Here is a 27,015-nt window from a genome sequence, read left to right on the forward strand (position 1 = left end):
ACGCTTTCCGGGCACGCTGTTGCATCAGCTTGCGAGCTGAGGGGAGGAGGAGGAGAAGGAGGAGGCAGCAGCAGGATGGCAGCGGCCGCCGCCGAGCAGGGTAGGTCGGCGACCGAACGCCGCCGCGGCCCGGGGAGGCGAGGAGAGGGGTCCTGGGGGGTTGTCACCGGCTCTGTGTCACGCCTCCGCCGCTGTCACGGTGTCAGGTGGGCGCCGTGACGTCAGGCGGCGGCGGGAGGGGGGGCGGCCGCCGACCCACCCGCCCTGTCACGGCGGCTGAGGCGTCGGGGCGGGAAATGGCGGCCGGGGGCGTTGGGGTGTTGCCCCGGCGGCGACCGCCTCGCCGCGTCCCCCGGGGCCTGAGCAGCCATCGCGACCCGCTCAGGGACAGAGGCGACGTGTGAAACCCGCTGTTGGGTGGGTGTCCCTGTGACCCTCAGTGGCAGGTGACACGTAAGCAGGTCCTGATGGCACTTCAGGGTATGGGTAGCGAGGAGTTGGAAGCTCATCTGGGTCTGGACGCGGATGGGGTGGTGGGAAGCATGGATCTATCGGTGCTTCTCACCTCTCACAAGGACCTGTGGCGCCTTGCAAGAGCACGGGAGGTGATCCACATCGTGCCTTGCCACTAATTTAAAGGTTAATGATGGTTTGTGGAAGAAACTTGGAGCTTCTGGAAGTCTGGAAACAGCTGTTCTCCAGCGTGGTGGGTTGGAAGAGATGTTAGGTGGCTGACAGACCGCTTAGTCAGTTGTGCGTTTATCACCACATTGTCTGCTCTCTTTCACCTGCCTCTCTCTCCCTCACTGTCTTTCCTTGTCATCTCTGTTCTCCCTTGAACTTGTGTCTGAACTTTTTGACTTTTCCGGACTTTTTTTTTGTGGTCATATTTTAATGATGGGTTATTCTACGCTGTTCCATATGGAAGGAGGGCTAGGGTAGTCCTATAATTTTTGGTGCTACTGGAAAGCAAAGTAGCAATGGAAACTTGGAATACCAGTCATACAAGTATGAAATACCATTATGGTATGTAAGGGGTTGGAAATTTCTGTCATTCCAGTTAAGGATCTGTAGATTCAGAGATTTTTCCCCTTTTCCTTTGTTCCTGAAAGTTACTTCTCTCTTTGTTCATCACAAGTAATGTTCCTATGTAAGGGAGTCCAAAAACATTTATTGTTGTCGAGGGACTGTTTTTTTCAGATGTATTTTCAGTATCTTAGTTAAGGTGGGGGGGAAAGACCCCCTCCAAAGGCTCGGTTCAGGTATGCTTTAAGAAACTTTTAAATTAAGTTTATTATTGGGCAAATGTTATTCGCTTTTTACTTAAGCTGTAATAGTTACGTTTAGTTTCAGTTCAGGAGAAGTGGAACTCACAGGGCTAAAGTGACTAGGAATGACAAGCTCTTCATACTCCCATCTTAAAAATCCCTGCTCTTCTAAAAGACTCTTGATCCTTGTGTGTGAGTCTTGAAAAGCCCTTTGTCTTGCTGTGTGTGTGCTGTGTCTTGCATACATGGATAGCTAGATTGGTTCTGTTCTTCTGAATTTTTTATGGAAAAGGATAATTCGTTTTGACTGATCAGATAGTTGGACTTCCTTCCAAAGCTACCAGAATGGCCAGCCAGAATGATAAATGGCCAATTTGCAGCTGTATTAATAACGAGATGTTACACTTATCTTCTATGAGTTGTTTTAAATTTATGAAAGCCAAATTGGAAGATAAATGACATTGTAAAATATTCAGAAATGTCTAAGATTTCTTCTCAGTGAATGCCTCTGCAGAAATCCCAGAACATTTCAGTTGTCATCTAATTATGACTGACAAGGTTAGCAGGTTCAGGGAAGCCCAGGAAACCTAATTTTTCCCTGAAGCAAAGTAACTCCTTGTTTTTGTGTCAGCCAGCTTACTGCCTGCTTTATGGCTTTTCTGTGCTTACGTTGCTGTCAAAACCTTCCAGGAACAGAGGTTTTCAATTTCAAGTTAATAAAAGTGAAAAATTTCAATCAAATTTGGTATTCCGTGGGTTACACATCTTGATTAAACTTCAAAAGGTATTTTACGTGCAAATAAAATGCAGAAGTGATATTACACCTTTGAGTCTGTGTGTTGCTACAGTCTTGCAGGCAAATTCCAAGTATCCTTTAGTAGTCTCCGAAGTATCCCATGCATGGAAGGAAGAATGTATGACAATTATATCGCCCAAAGAGATCATACCCTGGCAATTACTGTATGAGAACTGTATTAATTAACATCTACAGTGGAATTTTTTCCAAACAACTTTTTAATGCGGAGGGAGTGTTACGTTGTTAACATTCATTCTTATGATTTTTTCACGGTTGTTTTGCTGCCTCTCCAATGCTCCTGCTCAGTGCTTGTTTTCTGAATGGAGTTGCCCTTGAGTGATATGATTTGATGTCTACAGATCATTCCATTCACATGAGTTAACATTCAGTGTTATGCAACAGCTCTGTAATACTCCTGCATTTTTGTTGTCAATAAGACACTTCCTAATGCAATTGAGTAGTAGCAACTGTAATTTTTCTGTTTTGGGAGGGGAAAAAAAAATGCAGTCAGAGAGAAGGGCTATTTCTTAGCCTGGTTTCCTAAAGCAACAGGGGTAAAACAGGTGAGACCTATATAGTTTTTGAATCCATTGATTGGTATTAGTTACATTTGCCAGCGGGCTGCCTCTTGCACAACGTTGGCAGGCTGTACAGGAGGGGTTGGAGCTGTACAGGAGGATGGGGTTACTCAAGTGTATGAGGAGAGCGGATGAAACACTTCGGAGGCACCAGGAAATCTTTCAGTGGGAGTGTGTGATGAATTAAAGGCATGGTGAGACGCTGGGGCGGGGAACTGAAGGTGCAGAATATAAATCACAGAAAAACAAGATTCTGTAGATTTGCTACTCTTGTTTTTAGTAGTGATGTAAATGAAATCAGAACAGACTTTTATGTAAAGACAGTTTTGACTGATTTCTTTTGCTTAAAAAGACAGAGTCTTCTGGTATACTGCTTTACAAAGGACAGTGTTGTCATATTCATTCTTTCTTCCCAGGAGAACACCTTGTGCTTCAGGAGAAGAGCTTTTATTTTATTAGGTCAGTCCAGTTTGGAGCTACTCACAAGAATGCCAGAAGCAAGGATGATTTTTGTCTTCTATGTGCTGAAAAAGGATTCTCGGAGATAATTCAGAATTGCACTGATCACTCAGCACCCTCTCAAACACAGTGAATTTGCTTGAATTTCTGCATCTGACTGCAGCAGAGAGTAGAACACACCTGTGCTAGCTTTAAGCTTGGTGTCATGGTTTGAAATGCAGCTGTCAGTCTAGAAAAGGTTTGGAGCTCCTGGTGAAACCAATGTGGGAAACTTGTATTGGTACAGTGGGTGTGCTGGGAGCTCAAGACTGCTGTGGGTCAGCTGCTGTTGTGCCCCGAGAAACCCTGTCAACAGCTGGTCAGGCGTGTTCATGCTGTACTGCACTTGCTGTGGTGTGCAGTCATGGACATGAGTTTGGGCTGAATTTGAGTCAGTGATCAGTCTCAACATAAAGACATCCTCCTGTTAGGTCCCCTGGGCTAACTGGTTTCTTTGATGTATTACACTTTCAAGTCTCCAGCTGCTCTTGCAACTAGACATCATGTCAAACTTCATAATTTCAAGTATTAAAGTACATGCCAAGATTGTTCAAAGTAATTTTGGCTGCTCTGCTATCAGGGTTAAGCTGGTACTGACATTCACAGGCAGTATTTGCCATCTCTCCTCACCAAAATTAGCTTGTATGAGTTCTATCATCTTTGTTGTATTTGTGTGTAAGTTTGTGCAACTTCCCTTTTAGATTGGTTTCCAGATGTGGTTGGAAAGCACTTATATTGTTTCAGATACACTGACTTGCTTCCCATTAGCAGCCTGGTGTGTGAATAATGGTCATAATAACCCTAATAATACTTTGCAAATTGAGTGTTGCTTTCCTTGCAATAGGTCTTCAAAGATCTTTTCTTTGAGATACGGTTTCATTTCTACACCGATCATTCCTGTAATACTTTTTTTTTGCCTTCTCCCTCATGTGATTCATAGATAGAAAATTCACATTCAAGGAAGATTTATGTCTTAGGTTTCCATAGTTAATGAATGTAACTATTTCCAACTATTTAATGTGTGTAGATAGATAAAGTTCTATCATGATAAACATCAGTAAATATTTAGGAGCCTGAAAAGTTTATAGTAAAATTAACTACGTGAGCCGAAGCTGAATCCCATTCAGCAGGGTAAGGCAAGCCCATAAGGTCAAGTTATGAGTCATTATTCCTTATTTATACTGAACAATTACATAGATAGCCTTTGAGAAGAACTGAGGCTTTACATGAATCTGACTTGGCTTTTGTGTATGAATTTTAAATATCTTTTGTGACCTTTATTTTTTATTTCTTTTTTTTAATCACTTATCTTTTTTATTAGTTCTGCTGGTGTGCCACTGTATTGCTCTTATGCTCAAAAGAGTCGAACACAAATGTACTTATTATCTAGCTGCCATTTTCCTGTCATCTTGAATTCCTGTAGAACATTTTAATAATTGATTTCCATATAGGAAATGAGCTGCTCATAAAGTCTTACCTGATGATATTTGGAAAAACTTTTCAATTCTGCAGTTCCTCACGTTCTGTTCTAGCCATCACCTCCCCATCTCCTGTCATCCTTCCCTCTCCTAGAGCATTGCTCTATGAGCACCTCCAATGCTTTGGGAACTTCTTGTGGAGAAGATGTTTGCACTAGTGTAAGAAGCAACGCTTGTGGCACTGGTCTCTGTCAGGGTTGGGAGCAGGGACAGGTGTTCTCATTCTGCCTCTCACTTTATTGCACTATGACCTTGACTACGTCTTAAATTACCTTCTTGGCCGACTACCCAAGCAGGATATCGGCTTAATGTTTATACAGTACTTTGAACATGAACAGAGTTACAAACCTTGAATCATTGTAGGAAAATATAATTGCTAGGCTTACCTAATGTCAGTGCTAGCCCAGATGCCATAACCTCCGCGGTGCTTCGTGCCCACTGACTTACACAGGGCTTGCTGTTACTGCGAGCATCCCCAGCAGGTCACGGAACCCTTCTCTGCTTCCTCCATCTCCCTGCCTTTGTAAAGATGAGACATAACTGAACCTGCTTTGCCTGTATACCAAATAAATCATGGAATTAAAAAGTTGTGAGGGAGGAGCATGATCCATTATCCTTTCTTTTTGTTTGTGCAGATCTTACTCGTTTTAAATACTATTTGTGTGTTTGAGGAGAGAAAGTGGTATAGGCTAAATATGGAAATATACAGCAACAGCTTAAGTTTTGAGTTGTGAGAGCAAGTAGGAGTGACTGAGCATCATGCTTGGAGCTTGCATGCAGGCACCAGTCCTGCAAAGGTTTAAGAATATGCTCGACTTCAGTAGACATATTCACAACCTATCCACAGTGTATAAAATTAATCATATTTAAATATTTGCAGGATGAGTGTTTTAGCAGCGGGGAAAAGAGTGACTTAGTTTGCTGTCTGTGAAGAATTTTCTCCAATTTCAGATAGATAGTCTTTCTTCATTAAAGTGCTTTTGTCCTTAGTACGCTTTGTAAAGACTTCTCAAAAAAACCCAACGTATCACAGCATGAACGTAATCCCATTAATAGGAAATATATAGTTATTCAGTAGCTTGTATTAAATACATTTTTCTCAAATTTCTTGTCAGTTGCCGGAACTAATTTAGAGGGGGATATGTATAGTACGAGGATATATTTTGGTCATGGGATCTCCTTCTTTTAATGCTGACCAAATGTCCTGTGCCTCTCTTTACAGCTTCCAGCTACAGTTTTATTCTGAGCATTAGTGAAGAGGAAGCCAGGGTGAAGGCTTTGAACGAGTACCTGAGCACTCGTAGTTATATCCAGGGGTTCACATTTTCACATGCAGATGTGGAGGTATTCAGAAAGTTTTCGGGGCCACCTGTGGACCAGTATATCCATGTTGTCCGGTGGTACAGACACATAGAAGCAATCTATGATGGCAGCAGTGAGAAAAATGAGCCTTGTAAACTTCAAACAAGTGAGTAATACGAAACTGGTGGGCAGGTTATAGACTAGCTGACATTGTAATGGTTTTTATTGCTGAGAATTCCTAGAAGTTCCCTTTCATAATCCCTTGCACGCTTTAAAATTTACCGTATCAACTTGTATTCAAGGTTATGAATTCTTCTTACATACAGTTACTGTGTAACTGATAGATTCTGACATACCTGAATGTTAAAGCTGTGTTTCCGTGTTTCTTTGATTTTAAAATTCCTCAGTGTACAGAATTCATTTATGTGTATTTCTTTAAAAAGCTAGTTGCTGGATTATAAAAGAATATGTGGCTTTTGGCTTGTTCCCTAAAATATCAGGATTTGCTCAGTCCACTTTTTTTTTCCCTGCAAGGGTAACTAAATGGTTGTATAATATACAAACATCATAAAGTAAACTGAATACTACTACTTACGGTTGTTATTAATACTGAATTCCAAAAAGAATGTTTGGGGTTCTTTTTTAACCCTGGTAATGTAGGCATTGGTGATGATTTGAGGAAATACTAACCGGTTAATCTAGGTCATTGTGTAAGCATGGGTGCTGGCATTTTTGGGAGCTGCATCACTCTCCTGAGTTGTTTTCCAATGAGCTAGTCTAATTTAATTACTTTATAGTGAGGGAGTTGCTTTATGTTGCTCAGGGAGTCATGAAATAATTAATAATAATAACACAGAGCTGTTGTATAGTGCTTGCAATACCTACAAACGAATGCATAATGTCTGTCATTTTTCCTGATGGTTGTTGACTAATATTACTCCAGTGGCATTTTCTTACAACCTCTCATCATGTGTTCTCAATTCCCAGCAGACCAGCAGTTAAAATCAGACTGCTATGAGTAGATTCCCTGTATGTGTGTGTGCCTGCATGCGTCTGTACTGGTTAGTGATTGCCTTTCAGCAGTGAAGGAATCTCCGCTGTACCGCTGGCTCTGATAGCAGGTTTAATGCCAGTAACTACAATTTGCCTACAGACTTTCATGGATCAGGGTGGAGCAGTATGAGAAAAGGCTTTCCTGATCATGAAATCATTCATGTTAAGTCTCCCCTTCTGAAGGGTTATGTCTTCTTATCTTCATGGTCTATGCATATGTATCAGAAGTCCTGAAATGGTGTTCTGCAGTGTTCTCTAGGAAAATGACATGTGAATCTGCCACCCTTCTTCAACCTCGGATATTTAACCAGCATTTTTTTGGGGAGCGCTCCAGGGGTGGCTTAGAGCAAATGAACTTTATTTTGACCAGGGAGAAGACTATAGTTGGCAGAGACTTATTTGAGCAGACTAAACAGTATGCCTTTTGCTTTGCCCTTGGTGTCCACGTAGTGGATGTAGCGTGACACCTAACTTCAAGCTGAGAACTTTAGGGTGCAGTATCTGGGTTTTTTCTTATGTTTAGTGTGGTTATAAGTAAAGAAAGCTTTACAGATTTATCTTTTATTAGCCTAACCCACATAGGCTTCTTTCCCTGAGGGGAACGTTAGCCACAATTAAGCATGCCAGCGTAATCTTTGTAAATCAAAGAGTAAACAAATCCATACCGTGGTATATGGTCTGAGTTATGGATAGACTGCTCTTCAGCTTGAGGTATTCTTTTAAGAAGTACCTTTTGCAACAAAATGTTTAGAATAAACACATATTTCTGTGGATCCATAATGTGGAGATTGAGTCCATTTGTGAGACAGAGTAGTACAGTTAATATCTTTTTGTTTTATTTAGGCAGTTATTCAAAAAATTAAGAGGAAGAGGTTAAATTTTTTATACCGTGAATGTTTACATTAGTTGAAGGTTTTCAGCCAAAATATTCATGTGACTATATCAGGGGAAACCTAGTTAATGAAGAGCGCTCTGAGACACAGGATCAGAAAGGCAATTCTGTTGTCAAAACAAATAGTTTCTATTTAAAACAAATATTTTAATTGCAGTTAAAATGCATACCATGAGAATTCCTAAAGACGGTGCTGTGTGTATTAAGCTGGCAACCTTGCTGTATTTTTTTAATTTCCTGGTTTGCTTTCATTCCTAGTTAATGCGATAATTAGTTTTACATCATTACAGCTGCAAGCAGCCCTGTGCATAGCAAACTGCAGCTCTTCAACAAATGACGAACTCATCTTTTGTTTCAAAAAACATGAGTTTAACAAATATGCTGCTTCTTAAAAGTTTAAAAGAAAACAAATGCAAGAATATTGTCACTAGTACTAGCCTGGATGTTATCTACTCTCTTTGATGGCAAAATTTAGGCTCTTGCTGAATTGGAGCATGTTTGTGGTAAATGAGTGTGTTCAAAAATGCCTTGTGTACATAGCAACAATGTATGATAAAAAGCTGAGGTTCTTTCTGAACCTTTCCATTTCCCCTCCCTCTCACCCTGAGTACACATACTCTGTCAATATTGGCTCTAGAGACTAACTCCGGTCTCTGCAGATTTTTGCAAATTCTGTATGAGATCTGTGATATGCTGTCACAGTAAAATCAGTAGCATTGCAGAAGGCCCAGGACTGCCATAACACTTTATTAACAATTCATTAAATTTCAAAGCTTTTGTTAATTCTTTAACTGAATTGCATGCTCTTACTTTTATATCCTCTTTCTTTTTGTTACTTGGATCAAAAGGTGATAGAAATGGCAACTCAGAGAGTAGAAAATAGACTAGATTGAAATAATTTACTTTGGTTTTATTGGTTTTGTTGGAAGCTCTAACAAAAGTAGTTGGATTACTAGGATTGCAACTGCTTTGTCTAATTATATATGTGTTGTTTCTTTTGAAATAACTTAGTGATGTGATGAGGAAGAAATATTATATTGCAAATCTGTTTGTGGAAAGTGTATTTTCAGTTCTCTTCAAACTATTTTTTCCCCTAGGTAAAGGCAAGCGTGTGCAGCCTCCCTGGTCTCCCCCTGAAGGGACAAAACATTCTAGGCTCTGCCTCTACAACAGCCTGACTCGAAATAAGGTAACTAAATGAAAGAAAAGTGGAGATTTCCTTAGAAACACAAGTAGAGAAGTCATCAAATGTTTATTTCTTAAGTGTTTACCCTACTAGTAGACAGGTTCCTGGGTTGTATTTTGCGGAATGTTAACAAGCACGTGCTTCTGTCAGTCAAGTGTGTTTGCTGGGCAAGTGTTATAATATACACAATAAATATACATATACTACAAGCGTGTGTGTATCTATGTGTATATTGCATAATATATAGTTCCCAACTGCAAGTTATCATCATGCAAAATAGCCAGGGGTTCAACTGTAGTACACATAAGTATAGGCATTGTGAATGGAATAAAAATCACAGTTTCTTTCTTTAGACGTTGTCTGTGTAAAAAAAACAATTATATTATTGTAATATAAACTGGTAAAACTTGTGGTCTTGTTTGAAGGTCCTTTGGGAAAGAGAGGAAATATAAAGTATACTAATGTTATATGAGATGTAGTATCCAGGTATGTGTGAAATGATTGAACTCTGTAACCTTTTTCAATGCAAAAGGAAGTCTGATCTTCCCTTTTACAAACACAGCTTGACTAGTGCCCTGCCTAGTCCAAATCTTGGTAGTCTGATACCTTGATTGATAAGAGTACAGATAACATGAGCAGCCACACCCTGTTATCTATGATAAAGCTAGTGGTGATCTTTTTTCACAGTAAAACTGGGAATGGAATAACTGTTCCTTTGTTTGTAATTATAATCCATGTTTTCACGTTTAATCTCCAAATGTGGTGTTAGTGGTTTGAGATCATGTCTTCAATTTCTTCTGATTACTGTACTTCCCCTTTCAATTAAGGAAGTATTTCAGCCTCAGAATGGAAAAAAGGTCTTGTGGTATTGCTGTGGTCCAACAGTTTATGATGCTTCTCACATGGGACACGCCAGGTACTGCAGTTCCTTATTTTGAGATGGGTAATAGTGCCTATTGGAAGCAAAAGATTAATAGAAAAAGGTACTTCGTTTAGATGAATGTATAACTTAGACTCAACACTTGAGATTTAAGATTAAAAGCATGTTATAATATTATGTCATTGTTTGCTTAAAAACTTACTAGTAGATGAGGGAAAATTAAAACTATTGTAAAATTGACTCTGAGATTAAAGTAGTTTGTGCATAGAATAGGAATAGACTTGAGATGTTCACTAAAAACATCCCTATATCTTTTATGTTTTTAGGTCATATATCTCATTTGATATCCTGAGAAGAATTTTGAGGGATTATTTTAAATATGATGTTTTCTATTGTATGAATATTACAGATATTGATGATAAGGTAAGGTCTTTTTAAATTGCAATCTCAAATACTGTACTTTGAGCATGGAACTCAGAGAGTCATATGTAATTGCCATTTGATAAGCCATGACAAATCTTACAGTTATTAACATTTACACAGTTATTGATTTTTCTCAGTTTTGTAGCATTTCTATGGTAGCAAACCTGTATTCTTGTATATAAATGAATGTTGTCATAAATAATGGAAGACTAAGCAATTTGCGAAGATAACTTATTTTATTTGCCTGTTGTTGAGATACCTAATTAACTTTGTTGAGGTAGCTGATTAACTAGTTTGGTGTGTTTAATTTGTATTACTGCATGTAATTCTTGTAGCGTGTTAAATGTATAGAAATTCTGAAGTGTCTTTGGTATGTAATAGATTTTATCTGCACTTTGTAGAACTCTGCGTCACTGCACAAAAATATTTTCATGTTTCTGCTTTGTAGATCATCAAGAGAGCAAGACAAAATTACCTTTTTGAACAGTATAGAGAGAACAAATCATCACCAGATCAACTACTTGAAGATGTTAAAACTGCCTCAGAGGTGGGCATGGTATTTAATCTGTGCTAGTGTCTTAGGTTCTTAGTCAATAATGTAGAAAAGCATCTAAAGAAATGCCTCTGACTTTGCCACCTCCTTAAACTTTCTGCCTGTTTCGGTTACACTGTTGAGCTGGTACCACACAAATTAGAAATGTTATTGAAACTTCACATCTGATTTTCTGTTGTTTTAGAATTGACAAGAACTATACGTGTAAAAGGCATGGGTAATTTATATGTCAGTAGAACTTGTTTGTGAGTGCATGTATATTGTTGTTGGGGTACTGGGGAAAAAGATTAAAAAGCATTGGAAGTTTGTGTGTTAGAATTCAAACTCTAAAAACAATCCTTTAAATAGTTTTTAAATGGTAGTATGTCCATAATCTTTTAAAGCTTGTGAGATTTCTCTTTTGTACTATTGATGGCCTTGGAAAGAGAAAAAAGTCTCCAAAGTTTTAGGGATTTAGAAATTGTGTATGCTGGACTGAAGGGGAGGCAGGAGAAGGGGATTCTCTGGTCATTTTTAGAACTGCAGATGACAAATAGATTATCAGTTTAATGAATGGAATACAGACCTGGGAATACGAGGCCTGGAAATTTTGCCCAAGTATCACTGCCTGAAATACTCTCCAAGCATAGCATTTAATCTCTCTGTATTTCACATTATAGCTTCTCCTTTTCAGATTTGTGATAATCAAATGTAATGAGGGCGATCAATTGCATAGAAAATGAGAATTACTAAACAACAGTAATGATGATGTAGTAATTTATAAAATCTTTCTGAAAAACTGAATTTAGATGTGAACTAAGTTCTTTTGACTTTCATCTTTATTTCTGATGAGGAATATATTTCAGAAGTTTGATATCAAATCTTTTTATGTGGTATAATACTATTCATCAACTAGCAAGGCACTACGTGGCTAAGATAATATATTGTGTATAGAACACATCTGTGTATGCAGTACTGTACTGCAAGTTGCTTTATAATTATTTTTTTTTAATTGTAGCCCTTTTCAGTTAAATTAAATGAGACGACAGACCCAGATAAAAAGCAAATGTTGGAAAGAATTCAAAATGCAGTGAAGTCCGCTTTTGACCCTCTACAAGAAGCTGTGCAAGCAAAACTCCCTGCAGCAGAGATCAACAGACTTCATGAGGTCGGTTCGAGCTCCTTTTTGAATTATAGTTGGATTACAATTGTTAGGGGTTTTAAAAATAATATTTAGCTTGTATTAATTCCCTGAAACATTCTGGAAATTTTTATACATTAAAAGAGGAATGGTGGGCCTGAGGACTTCTTAGTACTTTGCATTCAATACAGGAAATTTGGCCCTTGAATTTGACTATATAGGTTTTGGATGCTGTTTTTATCAATCACTTTTTTTTGTCCCACTGTGATAATTACTCAGTTATTTTTACCTTTCCAGTGTGGATTTTTCTTTTGCATATATTTATGAAGAGCAGTGTGACAAAAATTTGGTAGAAGCACGGATTACTCTGCATTCAGTGCCTTTTTCCTTAAGCAAACCTCTCTGTTCAGCATAAGATCTTTTTGCAGTGTTTAAACAGAGCAAGTCTTTAATCAGTTGCACTTACCGTTATTGTTTTATAGACACTGTTGGAAGAAGCCAAAGACTTGCTGTCTGACTGGTTGGACACAAAATTTGGCAGTCAGGTGACTGACAATTCCATATTCTCAAAGCTCCCCAAATTCTGGGAAGGGGAGTTTCATAAGGATATGGAAGCACTCAATGTAAGTAAACAAACTGTTTTCAGTTCTAAAAGTGTATGTTCCAAGCCTCCTAATACCCTGAATACAATTTACCTCCTTAATAGCTTTCAAAACCCTTATATTTCAACTTTATTGATAGAGAATTTCCTTTAATGTGATAGGTAGCTGTTACATTAACACCTGTTCTGTTTCCATCCCAGCAATCTTAAATCCATTGTGTGAGTTACCAGAGCCAGTTAACTGGTGATCAAGTTTGATGTGTGGTCCCTTCCCCTTGGTGTAATATCAGCTTATAATCATAAAGTGATCCAGAAGTTTGAGATAGAGTCTTAGCTGTGTGAGAGCCCTGCTAGGCTCAGCATTTAGACTGACTACTTCTCAGTCTTCAGCCACTAAGAAATTATGTGATGATAACAATCAAGGACAGATTTGTCTGTTACAGATGAAATTCCATGCCATATGCAACAGTTCAGATCAGTGAATTTTATTTATTTTATTATTATCAGTGAATTATATTTATTATCAGTGAAGTTTATTTATTTACCTGCAAATAAGAGGGACTTATTACCTGTTCGGTCAGAAGTGCAATAAGTGTAAGAGCTGACACCTCCTGCAGTGGTTTGGTGTTAATGTTGCCTTAAAGGCTGAAGAAAAAAATGACCACAGCACATTGTTTCAGAGCAGGAGTCTTAGATTCTACTGTCACTGGCTTTTCAGCCAGTTTTTAACCAATTTGGAGCATAATTGCATATGTATAAATATTTTTAATTTTATATATATTTTTAAAAAATATATAAAGTCCTACATTTTATCTATAGGTTTTACCTCCAGATGTTTTAACACGGGTTAGTGAATATGTGCCAGAAATTGTGGATTTTGTGAAAAAGATTGTGGATAATGGTTACGGGTAAGTTTGCTACTAGATGCTTTTGTTGCACGCTTATAATGTATCAGAGCTTGAATGATTGCTTTTAACACTTAACAGTGAACTGTTTTCTCTGTTTTCATATGCAGTAGACATCTTTTCTAGAAGTAGTGTTTCATCAAATAAAGAAACTTCAGGTTTCTTTGCAAAAGACCTGTTGTTTCTCACCTGATGAAAATGTGCTGTTCTATACTTCTTATGATGTCTTACAAAGAGGGAAGTTAGATTATTAAAATTATAGGGTGAAATCCTCATTCATTAAAAGAAATAGTCAAAGTCCCATTGACTTGAACTGTGTTCAACTCCTGGCCTTCAGCAAGGGGTTTCAAAAATGGATGCCTGGCTAGATGGCTAGAAGTCAGTTGTAAATAATGTAACTTAAAAAAAAAAAGAATTATAAACTGTTTTTCTGCCCTTGTCTAATATTTGTGAAAATCAAGCTAAAGCTTTAGAAGTTACGAAGTATCATGTTAGGTTCCCGTCTGACATTTTTGAGTTCCCTTTCTGTTAACAGCCTCAGTTTTTCAATGTGGATGTATTTTTCTTGTGGAAAAAAGCAAACCTGTGGTTCACACTGCCAAAATTTCTCTTGCATGTTCTTCCTTTAAACCTACATTTTACATTTTTCTGAAAAAAAAAAAAAAGGGGGGGTGGGGAGACAGTACAAAATTGTTTGCACTGAACCACCAGCATTCCTGATGGGCCTGAAACTTCCCTTTGTGTCAGAGTTTTTATTATGGCTGTAGCGGGACAAAATTAACAAAGTGAAGGAGGACAAAATGGACTGTGAAATGAACATGATTCACATTATATTATTGCAAAATATTAAAAGGGACCAGAAATATTATAGATATTTCATCTCTTGGGACTGCTATCTGACATCTCACTTCTTAAGAGTTTAACAAAAAATGTTAGTTGTTTTCCCTTTGATCAATTTTATGATGACTCTCAAGGATTTGTCTGAAGTCTTTATGGAAAAGCCTTAAAACTTGGGCTCACCTAAGTCATCTTTAGAATACTGAGCAGTACCACACTGTATGTGGTTTCATGGTTTCACTAGAGAACTTAAGACAGTGATTTTTGGGATAAAATTCAATGAAGTCTTGGTAGAAAGTTAGCTAAATAACGATCTTTAACTTTTCAGGTATGTGTCCAATGGATCTGTATACTTTGATACTATGAAGTTTGATTCCAGTGAAAAACACTCCTATGCTAAGTTGGTTCCTGAAGCTGTAGGTGATCAAAAAGCTCTTCAAGAAGGTGAAGGTAAGAAGGGGAAATAACATTTGCTTAAGTTGCTGAAGAAACTCATTATGTATTGATCACTTCAATTGATGTCACTGACACCTGCATCAGTTACTGTCAGACTTGAATGGTTTACCTGATACACTTCCATTACCAGTAGATTTCCAAAGTTTTGTAACTTGAGCCAGCACTTTCCTGAAAGTTTTTAATTGGAAAATACCAAGAGACATTATTCATTCTAGGATATTCTTGGATTGATTGGTTTGTTTGCTTACGGGTTTTTTTGGTCAGAAATGTGAATAGCTCAGTCATTTGACTATAGCCCAGTTATCTGGCTGTTCATCTGGTTCAAGTATGAGGAGCAAAGACTTGAGGCTGGGTCTTCCACTTGCCAGGTAAAAGCTCTCCACATCAGGCTATGATTATTTCATGACAAATATTTGGGTTCCTCTTTCATACTGAGAACTCTTTTTACTTTCTAAAGCTTCTTGTGGTGAACTAAATCCAAATACAGATTTTTTTGAGTCAAGCCATAGCAGAAGAGTAGCTTCAAATGCGCAAAAAACCAGATTCATTAGTTATCTGTTCCTAAGGTTACACAGTTTTAGTATTTGTATTCTAAGCAAGTGAGATTGCAGGTATCTCAACCTGTACATAAAAATTAATTGACAAGTTTAACCTTGACAATTTTGTCTTTAATCTATCTTGGATTCTTAAGTGGTATGTGGTATTGTTAACCACTTTTAGTCTTGGACAATACTGTAGAAATGGTAAATTCCCTGTGTTTTAAAGATATTATAATGAGAGTACCACCTAAATGATCATAAGGAGCTAACAGCAAATAATACATAACACAGCTGTGATGGTAAAAAGCCAGTAAACATAGCTATTGAACAGCTTCCAGCCATTCTATGCTGCAACTGAGAGTAGGGGTAGAAGAAATATCCTCTGATCCTGTTGTGTGTGCAGATTAAGACAATTCTAGTCTTAATTTGGATACTTCTAACTTTGGAGTTAGTTGATTCTGCAGTCTTACTTGTCTATGAGTACAGGGTTTTTTAACTTCTCTATTTCTTTTTCTGTAACTGTGATATTGGAATTGTGCCTGCAGAGAGAATGTAGATGAATCTCATGTCAAAACTTAGAAAGTGGTGCAGCTGATACTCGTTTTCAGATTTTCTATCAACCAAACATAAATCGGAATCCCAGAGGATCATCAAGGTTAATTATGAGGAATTTTGAGGGCTGAGTGTTATTCTTTTTTTTTTTTTTTAATTTATTTGCTTTTATAATTCACTTGATGTGAGGTACAGTGATGCCAAAAATCAATAATGCTGGTGTTTAAATAAAATGTATGTATTTACATTTTCTCTTTTGAAAGGTGACCTGAGCATCTCAGCTGATCGCTTACGTGAGAAGCATTCTCCAAATGATTTTGCTTTGTGGAAATCCTCCAAGCCAGGAGAGCCCTCGTGGGATTCTCCATGGGGAAAGGCAAGGACATTATAATCATGATTTAGATCTTCTATACCCCATTAAATAGCATGTTACTCAAATACTTTGCCTCACCTCATATTAATAATGTATAGATTATGGGGATCCTGTATTCAATTGTAGATTCTGCTGCTATGTTAATTTAATAATTTGGATTGTGTATCAATCTGTCCGTTTGATACTTTTTAAACAGGAGTCCGCACGCAGACTTGCAATGGCTGTTACTGGTCATATGTCCTTTATTAATCTACAGGCTCTATCTGCAGCAATTACTATATCCCTTTTTTTCCCCTTGTGATCAAAAATATTAATGTGATTTTAAAAAGAATAATAAGCAGGATAATCAAAGCATCACGGATGTATATGCCATGTTTGATCTTTAAATCCAACAGTATACTTTTATGAAGCTGAGACTGAGAATCTTTTTCTTTTTGCTAACACTGTATCTCATTTCCTGAGGTGTGTACCTGCTTATGGGCAGACCCATGGAGGAATGGTACATAGGCAGGAGAGGAAGACAATTAACTAGTAGCCAAGTGGTCTCTTTTTCTTACCAGGGTCGTCCAGGTTGGCACATTGAATGTTCTGCGATGGCCGGGTCCCTTCTAGGAGAGTCGATGGATATTCATGGAGGAGGGTTTGATCTCCGATTTCCCCACCACGACAATGAACTGGCACAGTCTGAGGTGAATAAAGCAGCCTGCAGTTTCTGCAGTGACGAAGCAGCATGCTTTGCTTTGACTGCAACTTTTGCAATCCATCAATTAATTTTTAAAATTTTATGCGTGTTTTGGATAAGCATAACTTTCTGTTCTCAGGATTTTATTCTTAAATTATCTTCATGGTACGTACGTAAAACTGAATTCAACAGTGTTGGGTCTTTGGGGCATTTTGTTTTTGCTGCAGGCATACTTTGAAAATGATCACTGGGTTCGGTATTTTCTGCACACTGGCCACTTAACGATTGCTGGCTGTAAAATGTCCAAATCTTTGAAGAATTTCATTACCATAAAAGATGCACTGAAGAAACATACAGGTAAAAATTACTTTGGAATTTGATTGCTTTTAACGTACTTTGAGTGGTGACTGTGGTAATTCTTTATTCAGGCACATAATGGAGTTTCCAAAAACGGCTAACTTAGCTGTCTTTCTTCACTAATTTAGAACAGCTTCCTTGCTTTTCTGTTCCTTGTTGGTATTATCTGCATGGATAATAGTGTTCTTGCTTTTTTGATAGAGATAATGATATTAAGAATATTAAAAACTATGTTCTTAGCCACCATATTGGAGGTCATAAAAATGCTTTAGATTATGATTATTTTCCTTGTTTATTTTGAAACTCCCAATAGCACGACAGTTACGGTTGGCTTTCCTCATGCACTCTTGGAAGGATACACTGGATTATTCAAATAATACCATGGAGTCAGCTATTCAGTATGAGAAGTTTATGAATGTAAGTAAGCTTTCCGTTCCTCCTCCAGCTCTCTAAGCTTTGTGTTGTCATCTGTGTTTCAAGGAATAAAACCCAAGGATATATAGGCCATATCCATAGACTGAGTTGGCTTTCTGAATTCATCAGGGGGGATGTCACAGTATTTGTTTAGCTACCATTGAACATTCAAGTCATGTAAATTCCACAGACAGCTATGTTTCTCTGCAGCTGGGTGCTCTCTCCAAGTTTTGACATCTCTGAGCAGCTTGGCTCTTACGTGCAACACTGGTTTCTCAGTTCAGCTTGCTCACAGGACTCAGTCCAACAGACACTTGCGTATCATTGTCTACCGGCTCAGACTTTACAAAAATGTAGCTAAAGGGGAAGAGGGAGTATCATTCCTACCTTGTCTCCTCACCACATACATCAAGCCTTGCAGGCATATGTGAGGGATAAGGCACAGTTCCTTTCCCTGCTTAGTTTTGAGCTGTGATTTAAACACATGTTTCCCACAAGGAGGCTGTACAGCATTTTGAGATTGTTGATCTTGGACTCTCTGGCTGAAGTTACTCTATTTTTTATGTAAAATGTTTGGTTTGGGCCACAGAATAAGTGAAAATGACTTTTCACTAAACTGGATGTCCACATAAAATAGGCACTCACTATAAAGCCATTTTTATTCTTCAGCTTCCATTGCTAGCAACACACTTAAAAATCTCCCCTCAGAACTCTTGCCTAAACTTTTTAAAAATAGTATTGTATTTGAGCAGCTTGTTGTTAAGAGTTTAATAGTGTATCATGCGGTGGCAGAGCCAAGAGAAAGAACTGAATTACAGTCCAACTGTGATTTACAGAGTTATGCAAAATCATAGAATCATCTAAGTTGGAAGGGACCTTAAAGATCATCTAGTCCAACCATCAACCTAACTCTAACAAAAAAATAAATAAGAAATAGGAAATAAAAACTACTAAACCATATTCCTGAGGACCATGTCTGCCCATCTTTTGAACACCTCCAGGGATGGTGCCTCAACCACTTCCCTGGGCAGCCTGTTCCAATGCTTGATAACCCTTTCGGTGAAGAAATGTTTCCTAATATCCAATCTAAGCCTCCCCTGATGTATGGGTTTCCTTGTTTTGACAGACATTCGGTAGATCCTGGCTGAAACAGTGTTGAAACCATAAACTTTAAGAGGCTAATAAAGAAATAATGACTTTTTGTAGTAAATATTGGTTGTGTCTAATTTTAACTGATTTTTAGCTATATTCTTCTTTTATAGGAGTTCTTTTTAAATGTGAAGGATATTCTTCGAGCTCCTGCTGATGTGACAGGCCAGTTTCAGAAATGGGAAAATCAGGAAGCAGAGCTGAACAAAAGGTGAGTGGAGCATTCCTACTTCTGTGTGAATAGCCATTGTGTAGCTACATGTTTAATATTTTTTTTTCCTTGCAAAATGACTTACTATGTATGTAGTGATATTTATAAGTTTGTAGCATTCCCACTGAATCCCTTAACTGTATACAAGCTAGTGAGTTTAATCTTGCAATGGCTTTATGTAGTATAGATGAAATCGATAATTTCCCTTTCGTTTATGTAAAGTACACTGGCATGCCTCATCACCCTGTTTGTGAAGGGAAAGAGAACTTTTTTGTTAGACAGCTGTCATTTCCTTCACTACTTGAAATGCTGTCCTTCTATCTGAGAAGTGCCCGATAATTCACAGTGGTTACAACTGGAAAAATAGTATTTTACACATTTCAAAGTGCAGTGCGCAAACTGAGACAAAAGTTGAGTGACCTGACCAAAAGCACGAAAGATCAAAGTGATAGTGCTTGAAAATGTGTTATTGAGAGAGGCAGTGATATCAATATTGCAGTCTTTCACTTTTATAGCAAAAGTACATTATTGTTTTTAATACGAACAGCTTCCTATTTGAATTCTATTGTGACTGAAATTTAAAATTGAAGCATCTTATGTTACAATACTAAAATTATTCCTAGTTCAGTTCACTGTTGTGGACAGAGATGTTGACTATTGAAGGACTAAGTGCAGATGGTTCTGTTCAGTGCTGTCCTCTGAAACTTTCATTTTCAACTTGAGGTTGGTAGAAATAACCCTTTTTTTTTAAAAAGGGGGAAGATTGTAAGTAATAGAGAGGTCAAAGGGAGGAGACAAAGGAGTGGGAGGAACAGAAGATAAGCTTCATGGGTATTTGGTTTTGTCTCCTTTCTCTACCACTTCTCAATCTCTTTTCTCTGGAAAAAATATGTTTGAAACAGTAGTAACCCTTGCATAATGAAATGTTACTTAATATACTATACTTTATTACTTATTATGCCTATTCATGAATGTTACAAAGGTTTATATAAATTTATTCCTTGTATTTGCTTGTAACAGTTTCATAACACTTCACTTTGTGGTAAGTTAACTTCCAAACTGGTGCTCCTCGCTGGAAAGATGCCAAACAGAGTACTTGGCTAGTAGATAAGGATAGGAGAGGAAACCTGTATTAAAAAAAAAAAAAAAAAAAGTAAGCACAAGAAGGTACTAAATAAGCAATTTATACTGCATTTAAAACCTGGTATGAAAAGGTCATGTGGTGAAAAAGTGTTAGATGTCATTTGTTTGGACAGTTGTTGTCAATTGCGTTCCTGCCTGCCTTTGTCCATAGCTGCAAAACAGCAGCATCATGATAATGCCTTTTTCTTGCTCATCTGTTTTTCCTTCAGATATAATCTATGACCAACAAGAAAATTATCTTACTTTTAGAGATAATTTCTACCTCAGTCTTGTACCAGAAGTTCTTCAGAGTAGGTTGCAGATACTTTTGATGTCAATAGTAAAAAAAAAAATTTTTTTCTTCTTAGTTTTTACGACAGGAAGGCAGCAATTCATGAAGCACTGTGTGACAATATTGACACTCGCTCTGTCTTAGAAGAAATGCGTTCGTTAGTCAGTCAGAGTAACTCCTATATTGCTGCAAAGAAATCTTCCAGACAAATGCCAAACAGACTTCTTTTAGAAAACATCAGTTCCTATCTCACTCAAATGCTAAAGGTATGTAATAGCAAGTAGTAATGTTGCTATTGCACTGTGTAATTATAACTGTTGTATTTTTCAGGTGTGTAGGGACCTGTACAGTCTTTGTGTACGTAGGAAACTAGAGATCTTCCCTACACACCCCAACCAAAACAACCCCAAATTGCACTGTGCTGCAGCAGGAACAATTTGGGGTTCTTTATGTTACATTATAATTTCAGCTATTGTTTTGTTGAATAGTGGAGGGCCCCTAATATGTGCAAGGAAAAGTAGACAGTAGGAAAAATACGACGTCAGAATGACAAATCTGACAGTGTCATGGTTTAACCCCAACCAACAACTAGGACCATGCAGCTGCACACCCATTTCTCCCCTAGTAGGGTAGGGAGAAGAGGGAGAAAAGGAGGGGGAAGGGAAAAAAAAATAGTGGGTTGAAATAAAGATAATTTAATAGAACAGTAACGGAAGAGGAAAATAACAACAATAATAATAATGGTAAAAGAATATATAAAATAAAGTGATACAACACAAGTCACTCTCACCACCTGATGATTGATTGCCCAGCCCATCCTGAGCAGTGATCACGGGTCCCTTTCCCTCGCCAACCCCCATTTATACAGAGCATGACATCTATGGTATGGAACATTCCTTTGGCCAGCTTGTCCTGTCCATGCTCCCTCTTAGTTTCTTTAGGAAGCTGAAAAAGTCCTTGACTTACTATAAACACTACTTAGCAACAACTAAAACAGTATTTGTTATCAAATTATTCTCTTGCTAAATCCAGAACACAGCAGCTACTAGGAGAAAAAGTATCAACTCTTTCCCAGCTGAAACCAGGACAGATAGCTTTAAAGCTAAATAAGAAAGCCAATGTTTAGTATGCTTTATCAATTAAAAGCCAAAACATTATTAGAGCAGTGAATTGTGGGTTAAATGAGAACTAGGTGGCTTCAAAACCCTACTACGTGTGATTTTGCTTAGTTTTCAGATATCTGTGACTTGACGTATACAATCTTTTCTCTTCTTTTTCTTTTTTTTTTCCCTTGACCAGATTTTTGGTGCCATAGAAAGTGATGACGCAATTGGTTTTCCCGTTGGAGGGAATAGTCAAAACATAAATGTAAGTGAAGGACAAAGTACATTATACAAAATTACGCTGTGTCCTTTGAAAGCTTAGGTTAGATAAAGTGATTACATTATTGATGTGTAGCTAACTTGCATTCTTTCTGCTTTTAACATTTGAACCTGAAGTAATTAATTGACCTAGGAAGCAAGATTTTTCATTTATGAGAGTTGGTTTTTTTATAGGTTTGTTTGACTTAATGACAGACAAATTGTATAGCAACCAGAAAAAGAATTATCTTGTCTTCTGAATGATGAGTCTGCTTAAGAAACCACATATTAACTACAGACAGCACATGCTACAGTATAAAGACTCATTATAAGTATTTGTATATTAAGTAGTTTCAAAAATATAATTATACTGATTAAACTTCTTTGTGGTACACCAAAAACCAGCCTGGAGGCAACTGGAGTTTTATCCGCATTTCAATCTCTTTTGCTGATCTCATTTGTAGCCACAGGTTTTAGCTGGCTTTTGAAGGCTGTTTTCCTTTGGTCACCCAGCAGTTCCACTGTGATACAGAATTTTTCTGGAAATACTTGGGAAATACCTGATGAAAGTGCTGATGTGCCCTATAATAACAGTCCTGTTTCATGGTGCAGACAGGAGAAATATGAAAGCTGTCAATTTTGTTCTCTTTGTTCATGCAAAAAAATTGACATGGACAAATCAGTGCTGTTTTTCAAGTATTTTTCTGATTCAAAGGTGTGACCGTGTGGTTTTCTGTTTCTCCTTAGAAGGAATAATTAAAACATTCATGTATGACAGAAAACCTAAACTTTTTATTCATCAAAGATAGAGGAAAGGTTGCTTGTGGTTGAAGAATGTTAATGAACACTCATCTGATAATTGCCCATGCGAATACTTGTATTACTGTGCTGTGGAAAACCCCACTGATGATATAAGAAGGATAATAAGGAAGATGTTCAGTACTCCATACCAAAACCCATCAATAATGAATTTTAACTTAGGTCAGAATTATTTTTGAATTTCAGAGGAAAGGCAGCACCTTAACACTTACCTTTTTAGGGAAAATTAAAATTAAATTTGCATTTAGCACTTCATTCAGGCAATGCTTACAACAGATATACTTTATGGAAGGATTGCCAATAGCTTGGAACAAGAAGCTAAGTCCTTTCAGTCCTTTAGTGTTGCCAAGGGTAGTAGAGTCAGAAGAAACTTGTGCAGAAAGAATCCTGTACCAACGCATGTTGCACACAGGTTTCTTCACAGGAAGAAACTTCTGGTTTTATCACCTAAGACGTTACTGGTTTTAAGCATTATAATATAAAGATGCATGATATCACAGATATTTTGGCTGTTCCATTAAATATTATACCCTCTTTCAATCTTCCATGCAGATACCTTTCTTCCCTAGCAAAAATTAGCTGATCAACATTCAAGATTGGAAAACTTCTCATTAATTACAGAAGGCTGTGGATCAGGCCTATTGTTTTTTTTGTCTAAATAAGTCATTATCTCCAAAAAAGGCATAATCCTCTCCAGAAGCTCTGAAAGAATAACTAGCTTACTTACTGTGGTCCAGTAATTCACTTGAAAGGGGTTAGAAGAGATTTGAAATCAGAAGACGTCAGGTTCCAAAGTCTCATTTTCCAAATGAATTAAGCATCGCTGTCAGGCTAGTTATTTTGGAAATAAAAATGTCTGATAAAGTAGTGCTAGTGCATGCTTTCCTGATGCCAATTTGTTTGCATGTTGAGCTAATTTCAGTGCAGAGGGGGTAGTGAAATGTGGCTGTTGCTCACTTACTGTATTCCATTCTTTCTGCCAAACATGTCAGCACAGGTTCCAGTTGTGAAATTGATTGCAGAGTATTCACAGTTATGAAAAGTTTTAATGGAGCCCTTCAGCTCCTCTCATATGGGCACTTCTTGAGCATAACAGACTATCTTGTCTGTTAATTGCACAGAAATTTGTCATAGTGATTTAACAGATGTAAAAGACAGGTGGAAACTAGGGGAAACAAAAGTGTGGTTGTTTTTTTCTCTCACCCTCCAAAGTAATGAAACTTAATTTAAGCAGTTCCCTGGGTGCCCAGCTTCTCCTCTTGGGATTCTAGAGAAGTGTTGGCAGACAGTGCTGATCTGTAGTTGTTTTTGTAATTGTTCACTGCTGTTGACTGTTTGCTGTCGCTATTCACTACCACTGAGAGCAGGATTCTCGAGACTTTTTCTTTGAGCTTTATGACCAGCATTTACTTACATCTGAAATCATTCAACAGCAATCTCTCCCCATTTTTTGTGGGGAGAGAGAGTTGTGTGAGGAATACAGACAACTGCACTGTATTGGAAATAAATACAATTAGTGTAAGCTAACATCTGAGGAACATGTGTTCTAATAAAAGTAAGTCCTAGTATCAGGTATTATTTCTGACAAGCAATTTGACCATAAGTAAGACAACACAGAACACGAAGCGGCAAATTCATCTGGATGCTGTTTTTTCCCTATACTGCCTTATAGTTAGCTGGACTGTAGCATAACCCTGTGGAACAGATGTAACTGAAAGGAGACAAAAAAGGAATGGGGAGAGGCAGAACTTCACAAGATGATTTTAACTGTGCAAAAGGAAAATTGACAGCTAATGTAAATTATCATCTCTCCTTTGACATCAATAGAGAGTGACAATTTTTATTGATACAGATATGCCCTGATGATCAAGTTCCATCCAACAACAAATAAATATGAAGTGGGTAAGGACATGTTTTATATCTGACGATTAGCTAACTGTAGAAATAATTACCCTGCAGATTGAATCTACGGTGATGCCATACTTACAAGTTCTTTCTGAGTTCAGAGAAGGAGTGCGACAAATTGCCAGAGAGAAGAAAGGTGAGAATTCACTTTTTCTTCTGTTGTTGCTTATAAGACTGAGAGGTCAAAGGAATCAAACTGGGGGGGGTTAGCCAGTTGATGCAGTCTCTCTTTGCTTAGAGAATAAAAGTATCTTTAAATCAGAGTCGATTTGAATATTTGTATCTCTGCTACCTGTCTCTTGAATTTGGGAATCTTTTACAGGCTGCTAAATTCATTTTCTTTTTTCTTCCTAAAGAATCTAAAAGTTCTGGAATGACTGGTCTAGCTGTTGTTTCTCTAGATTAGGGCACTCCCTGCTTTCTAGGTATGGAAGTACCCATGATCTCTTCCCCCAGGGAGCTTGCGTTCTCTTAAAAGCGTAGATTGCTACACAATGATACTGTCTGTGTTTAAATAGCCTGAGATGTTCATTCTTATTTGTTAGCATAGTTGGAATTGTAGTTCCCTTGATGGTAATTGAGTACTCTCTTTGGAGAATTACTCTGGGAGTTTGCTAGAAGTTGTTTAGGGCGCTCTTTTGTTTCCCCTTTGAAAAGCTTTGATCATGCTGTGTGTGTTGGCAGCAGAACTATATAGTGTTAAAAAGGTTGTTCCATTAAGCCCTCTTTGATTTTACTGGTTGATTAGTTCCTAATGGAGCTCTTACTATTTTCTGCTGTTCCCTGTGGAATTTTACGTGTCTTCATAATGTATATGAATCTTGTTTTCTTAAAACCTTTTTGCACTCAGATTTGTACTGGAAGGCAAAATAGGGCATTTCTATATGTATAAAACACATATATATAACCTGTATATTATACAGAAGCATAAAATTACTTGTAGTGTCTGTTTGATAACCTATTCAGCTGCCAAAGAATCTGAACCCTAATTCTGCTGCTGTTTTGAGTTCTTCTAAGGGCTAATAAGTTTACCTTAAAAGCACAAAACTGTATTTGGTAAGGTGACTACTCAGCTATTACTGTCAAACTCCTATAGGCCTAATTGATGCTGAGAAATAGGCCTATTAGTTCCAAAAGCAAATATTTTCTGTAATTGGAATTAATTCAAGAATTTTGTGTGTATATCCTCAGCCAAAAATGTGACCTTTGGTCTTTTAGTATTTAACATAGATAGTAATTTTATATTAGGCTTTTTTTTCCCCCTTGCTTTCTGATGGTTGAGCTAAACTGTTCCTCACTCTTAACAGTGGTAAGATTTGAAATATCATGGGGCTTCTTGTAGATCATTTTTAGAATGTACTTAGTGCTGGATTACTTACTGGCACTTGAGTTACTTACTTGGAAAGTATTGATTTTTTTGCCTGAAATAAATTGGGCAGTAAGAATAAAGCTGGATCTAGTTGCTGTGTGGTTGGAGTATGGAGTGGTTAGAGCACTCTGCAGTTTGACCAGGGAGGCACCTTTAATTAAACTATTTGATATATGGAGCTGAGCTGTGGTTGGCAGGACCAGCACTGACATGCTACTGATTTGTTTCCCTGTACCCATTAAATTCTTGCTTGCGGGAAGTGTTGAATTACTGTAAAAGTCATTCTGATTAATGGCTGGGTATATTGCCTCCACATGGTTGTGAAGGGAGTTTCTCCATTATAGCCCAATGCTGGCAGGATGGTGTTAAGTACTAATTAACATGATCTGTATTGCTTTAAGTATTCTTAGAGGTTAAATAAAAAATATGCTGCTTCTGTAGAACCTGCAGAGAAATACAAATGTCCCCATACATATACAAATAACTTTTAAAAATGTATCTATATTTACAAAACATTTCACAGAATATCCATTTGTAAAACTATGGGTTTTGGTAAGAATAAAAACCCTATAAAAATTTTACCATCATCCAGAATGGCTAACATTCAAACATATTAATGGAATAAATTCTCTATTTTGTATATTAGTATTTAAAGTGGAGACCTTTTACTGATCATTTGCAGTTGAGTCTTGACTTAATTGTGAACTTACCTAACAATGGTGGTAAACAGAAAAAGGAAGACACTGTGCTAGCCGTGCAAGGGAAAGAAATGCAGAAAAGAGGCAAAAGACAGGAATGATTGGTTTGTCAGAGCATCTCTGTATTGCACATCCTGATGTTTTACTTGAGTATTTGACCGGCTGCAAGACCCCCTGTAGTTGTCTCTGCAAGGGTCTGTGCTCCAGTGCAGCCCCTGATGCTTAGGAAGGATTCTCATTAGCAACGAATTGTTACTGAGATGCTCAGGAGCAAGTCTCTTCAGCTGTTTGTTACTTACCTCAGGACATGCTTCAATTGACTACCCTGTGGTAAAGATGACTGTGA

The 27,015-nt window shown here is 37.6% G+C and overlaps 1 protein-coding gene across 2 annotated transcripts in view; it reads left to right on the top strand.

The window, feature by feature from the left end:
- The first annotated feature begins 6 nt into the window (after positions 1-6).
- CARS (cysteinyl-tRNA synthetase) overlaps positions 7-27,015 on the top strand; it is a 33,904-nt gene continuing 6,895 nt past the window's right edge. Inside the window, exons 1-18 of one of the 2 annotated variants that reach the window (XM_014960048.1) lie at positions 17-100; positions 5,841-6,086; positions 8,963-9,054; positions 9,879-9,967; positions 10,258-10,354; positions 10,803-10,901; positions 11,905-12,054; positions 12,510-12,650; positions 13,448-13,536; positions 14,699-14,820; positions 16,181-16,293; positions 16,851-16,979; positions 17,200-17,329; positions 17,643-17,746; positions 19,006-19,103; positions 20,594-20,783; positions 21,817-21,885; positions 24,657-24,738. In XM_014960048.1, coding sequence (XP_014815534.1) covers positions 76-100; positions 5,841-6,086; positions 8,963-9,054; positions 9,879-9,967; positions 10,258-10,354; positions 10,803-10,901; positions 11,905-12,054; positions 12,510-12,650; positions 13,448-13,536; positions 14,699-14,820; positions 16,181-16,293; positions 16,851-16,979; positions 17,200-17,329; positions 17,643-17,746; positions 19,006-19,103; positions 20,594-20,783; positions 21,817-21,885; positions 24,657-24,738 — 2,065 coding nt within the window. In that variant the 5' untranslated portion in view covers positions 17-75. Of the gene's footprint in view, positions 101-5,840; positions 6,087-8,962; positions 9,055-9,878; positions 9,968-10,257; positions 10,355-10,802; positions 10,902-11,904; positions 12,055-12,509; positions 12,651-13,447; positions 13,537-14,698; positions 14,821-16,180; positions 16,294-16,850; positions 16,980-17,199; positions 17,330-17,642; positions 17,747-19,005; positions 19,104-20,593; positions 20,784-21,816; positions 21,886-24,656; positions 24,739-27,015 lie in introns of both variants that reach the window. The other variant, XM_014960049.1, reaches the window with a different exon arrangement.

Source organism: Calidris pugnax, unplaced genomic scaffold (assembly GCF_001431845.1).
Source record: "Calidris pugnax isolate Ruff unplaced genomic scaffold, ASM143184v1 scaffold435, whole genome shotgun sequence".
Taxonomy (NCBI): Eukaryota; Metazoa; Chordata; class Aves; order Charadriiformes; family Scolopacidae; genus Calidris; species Calidris pugnax.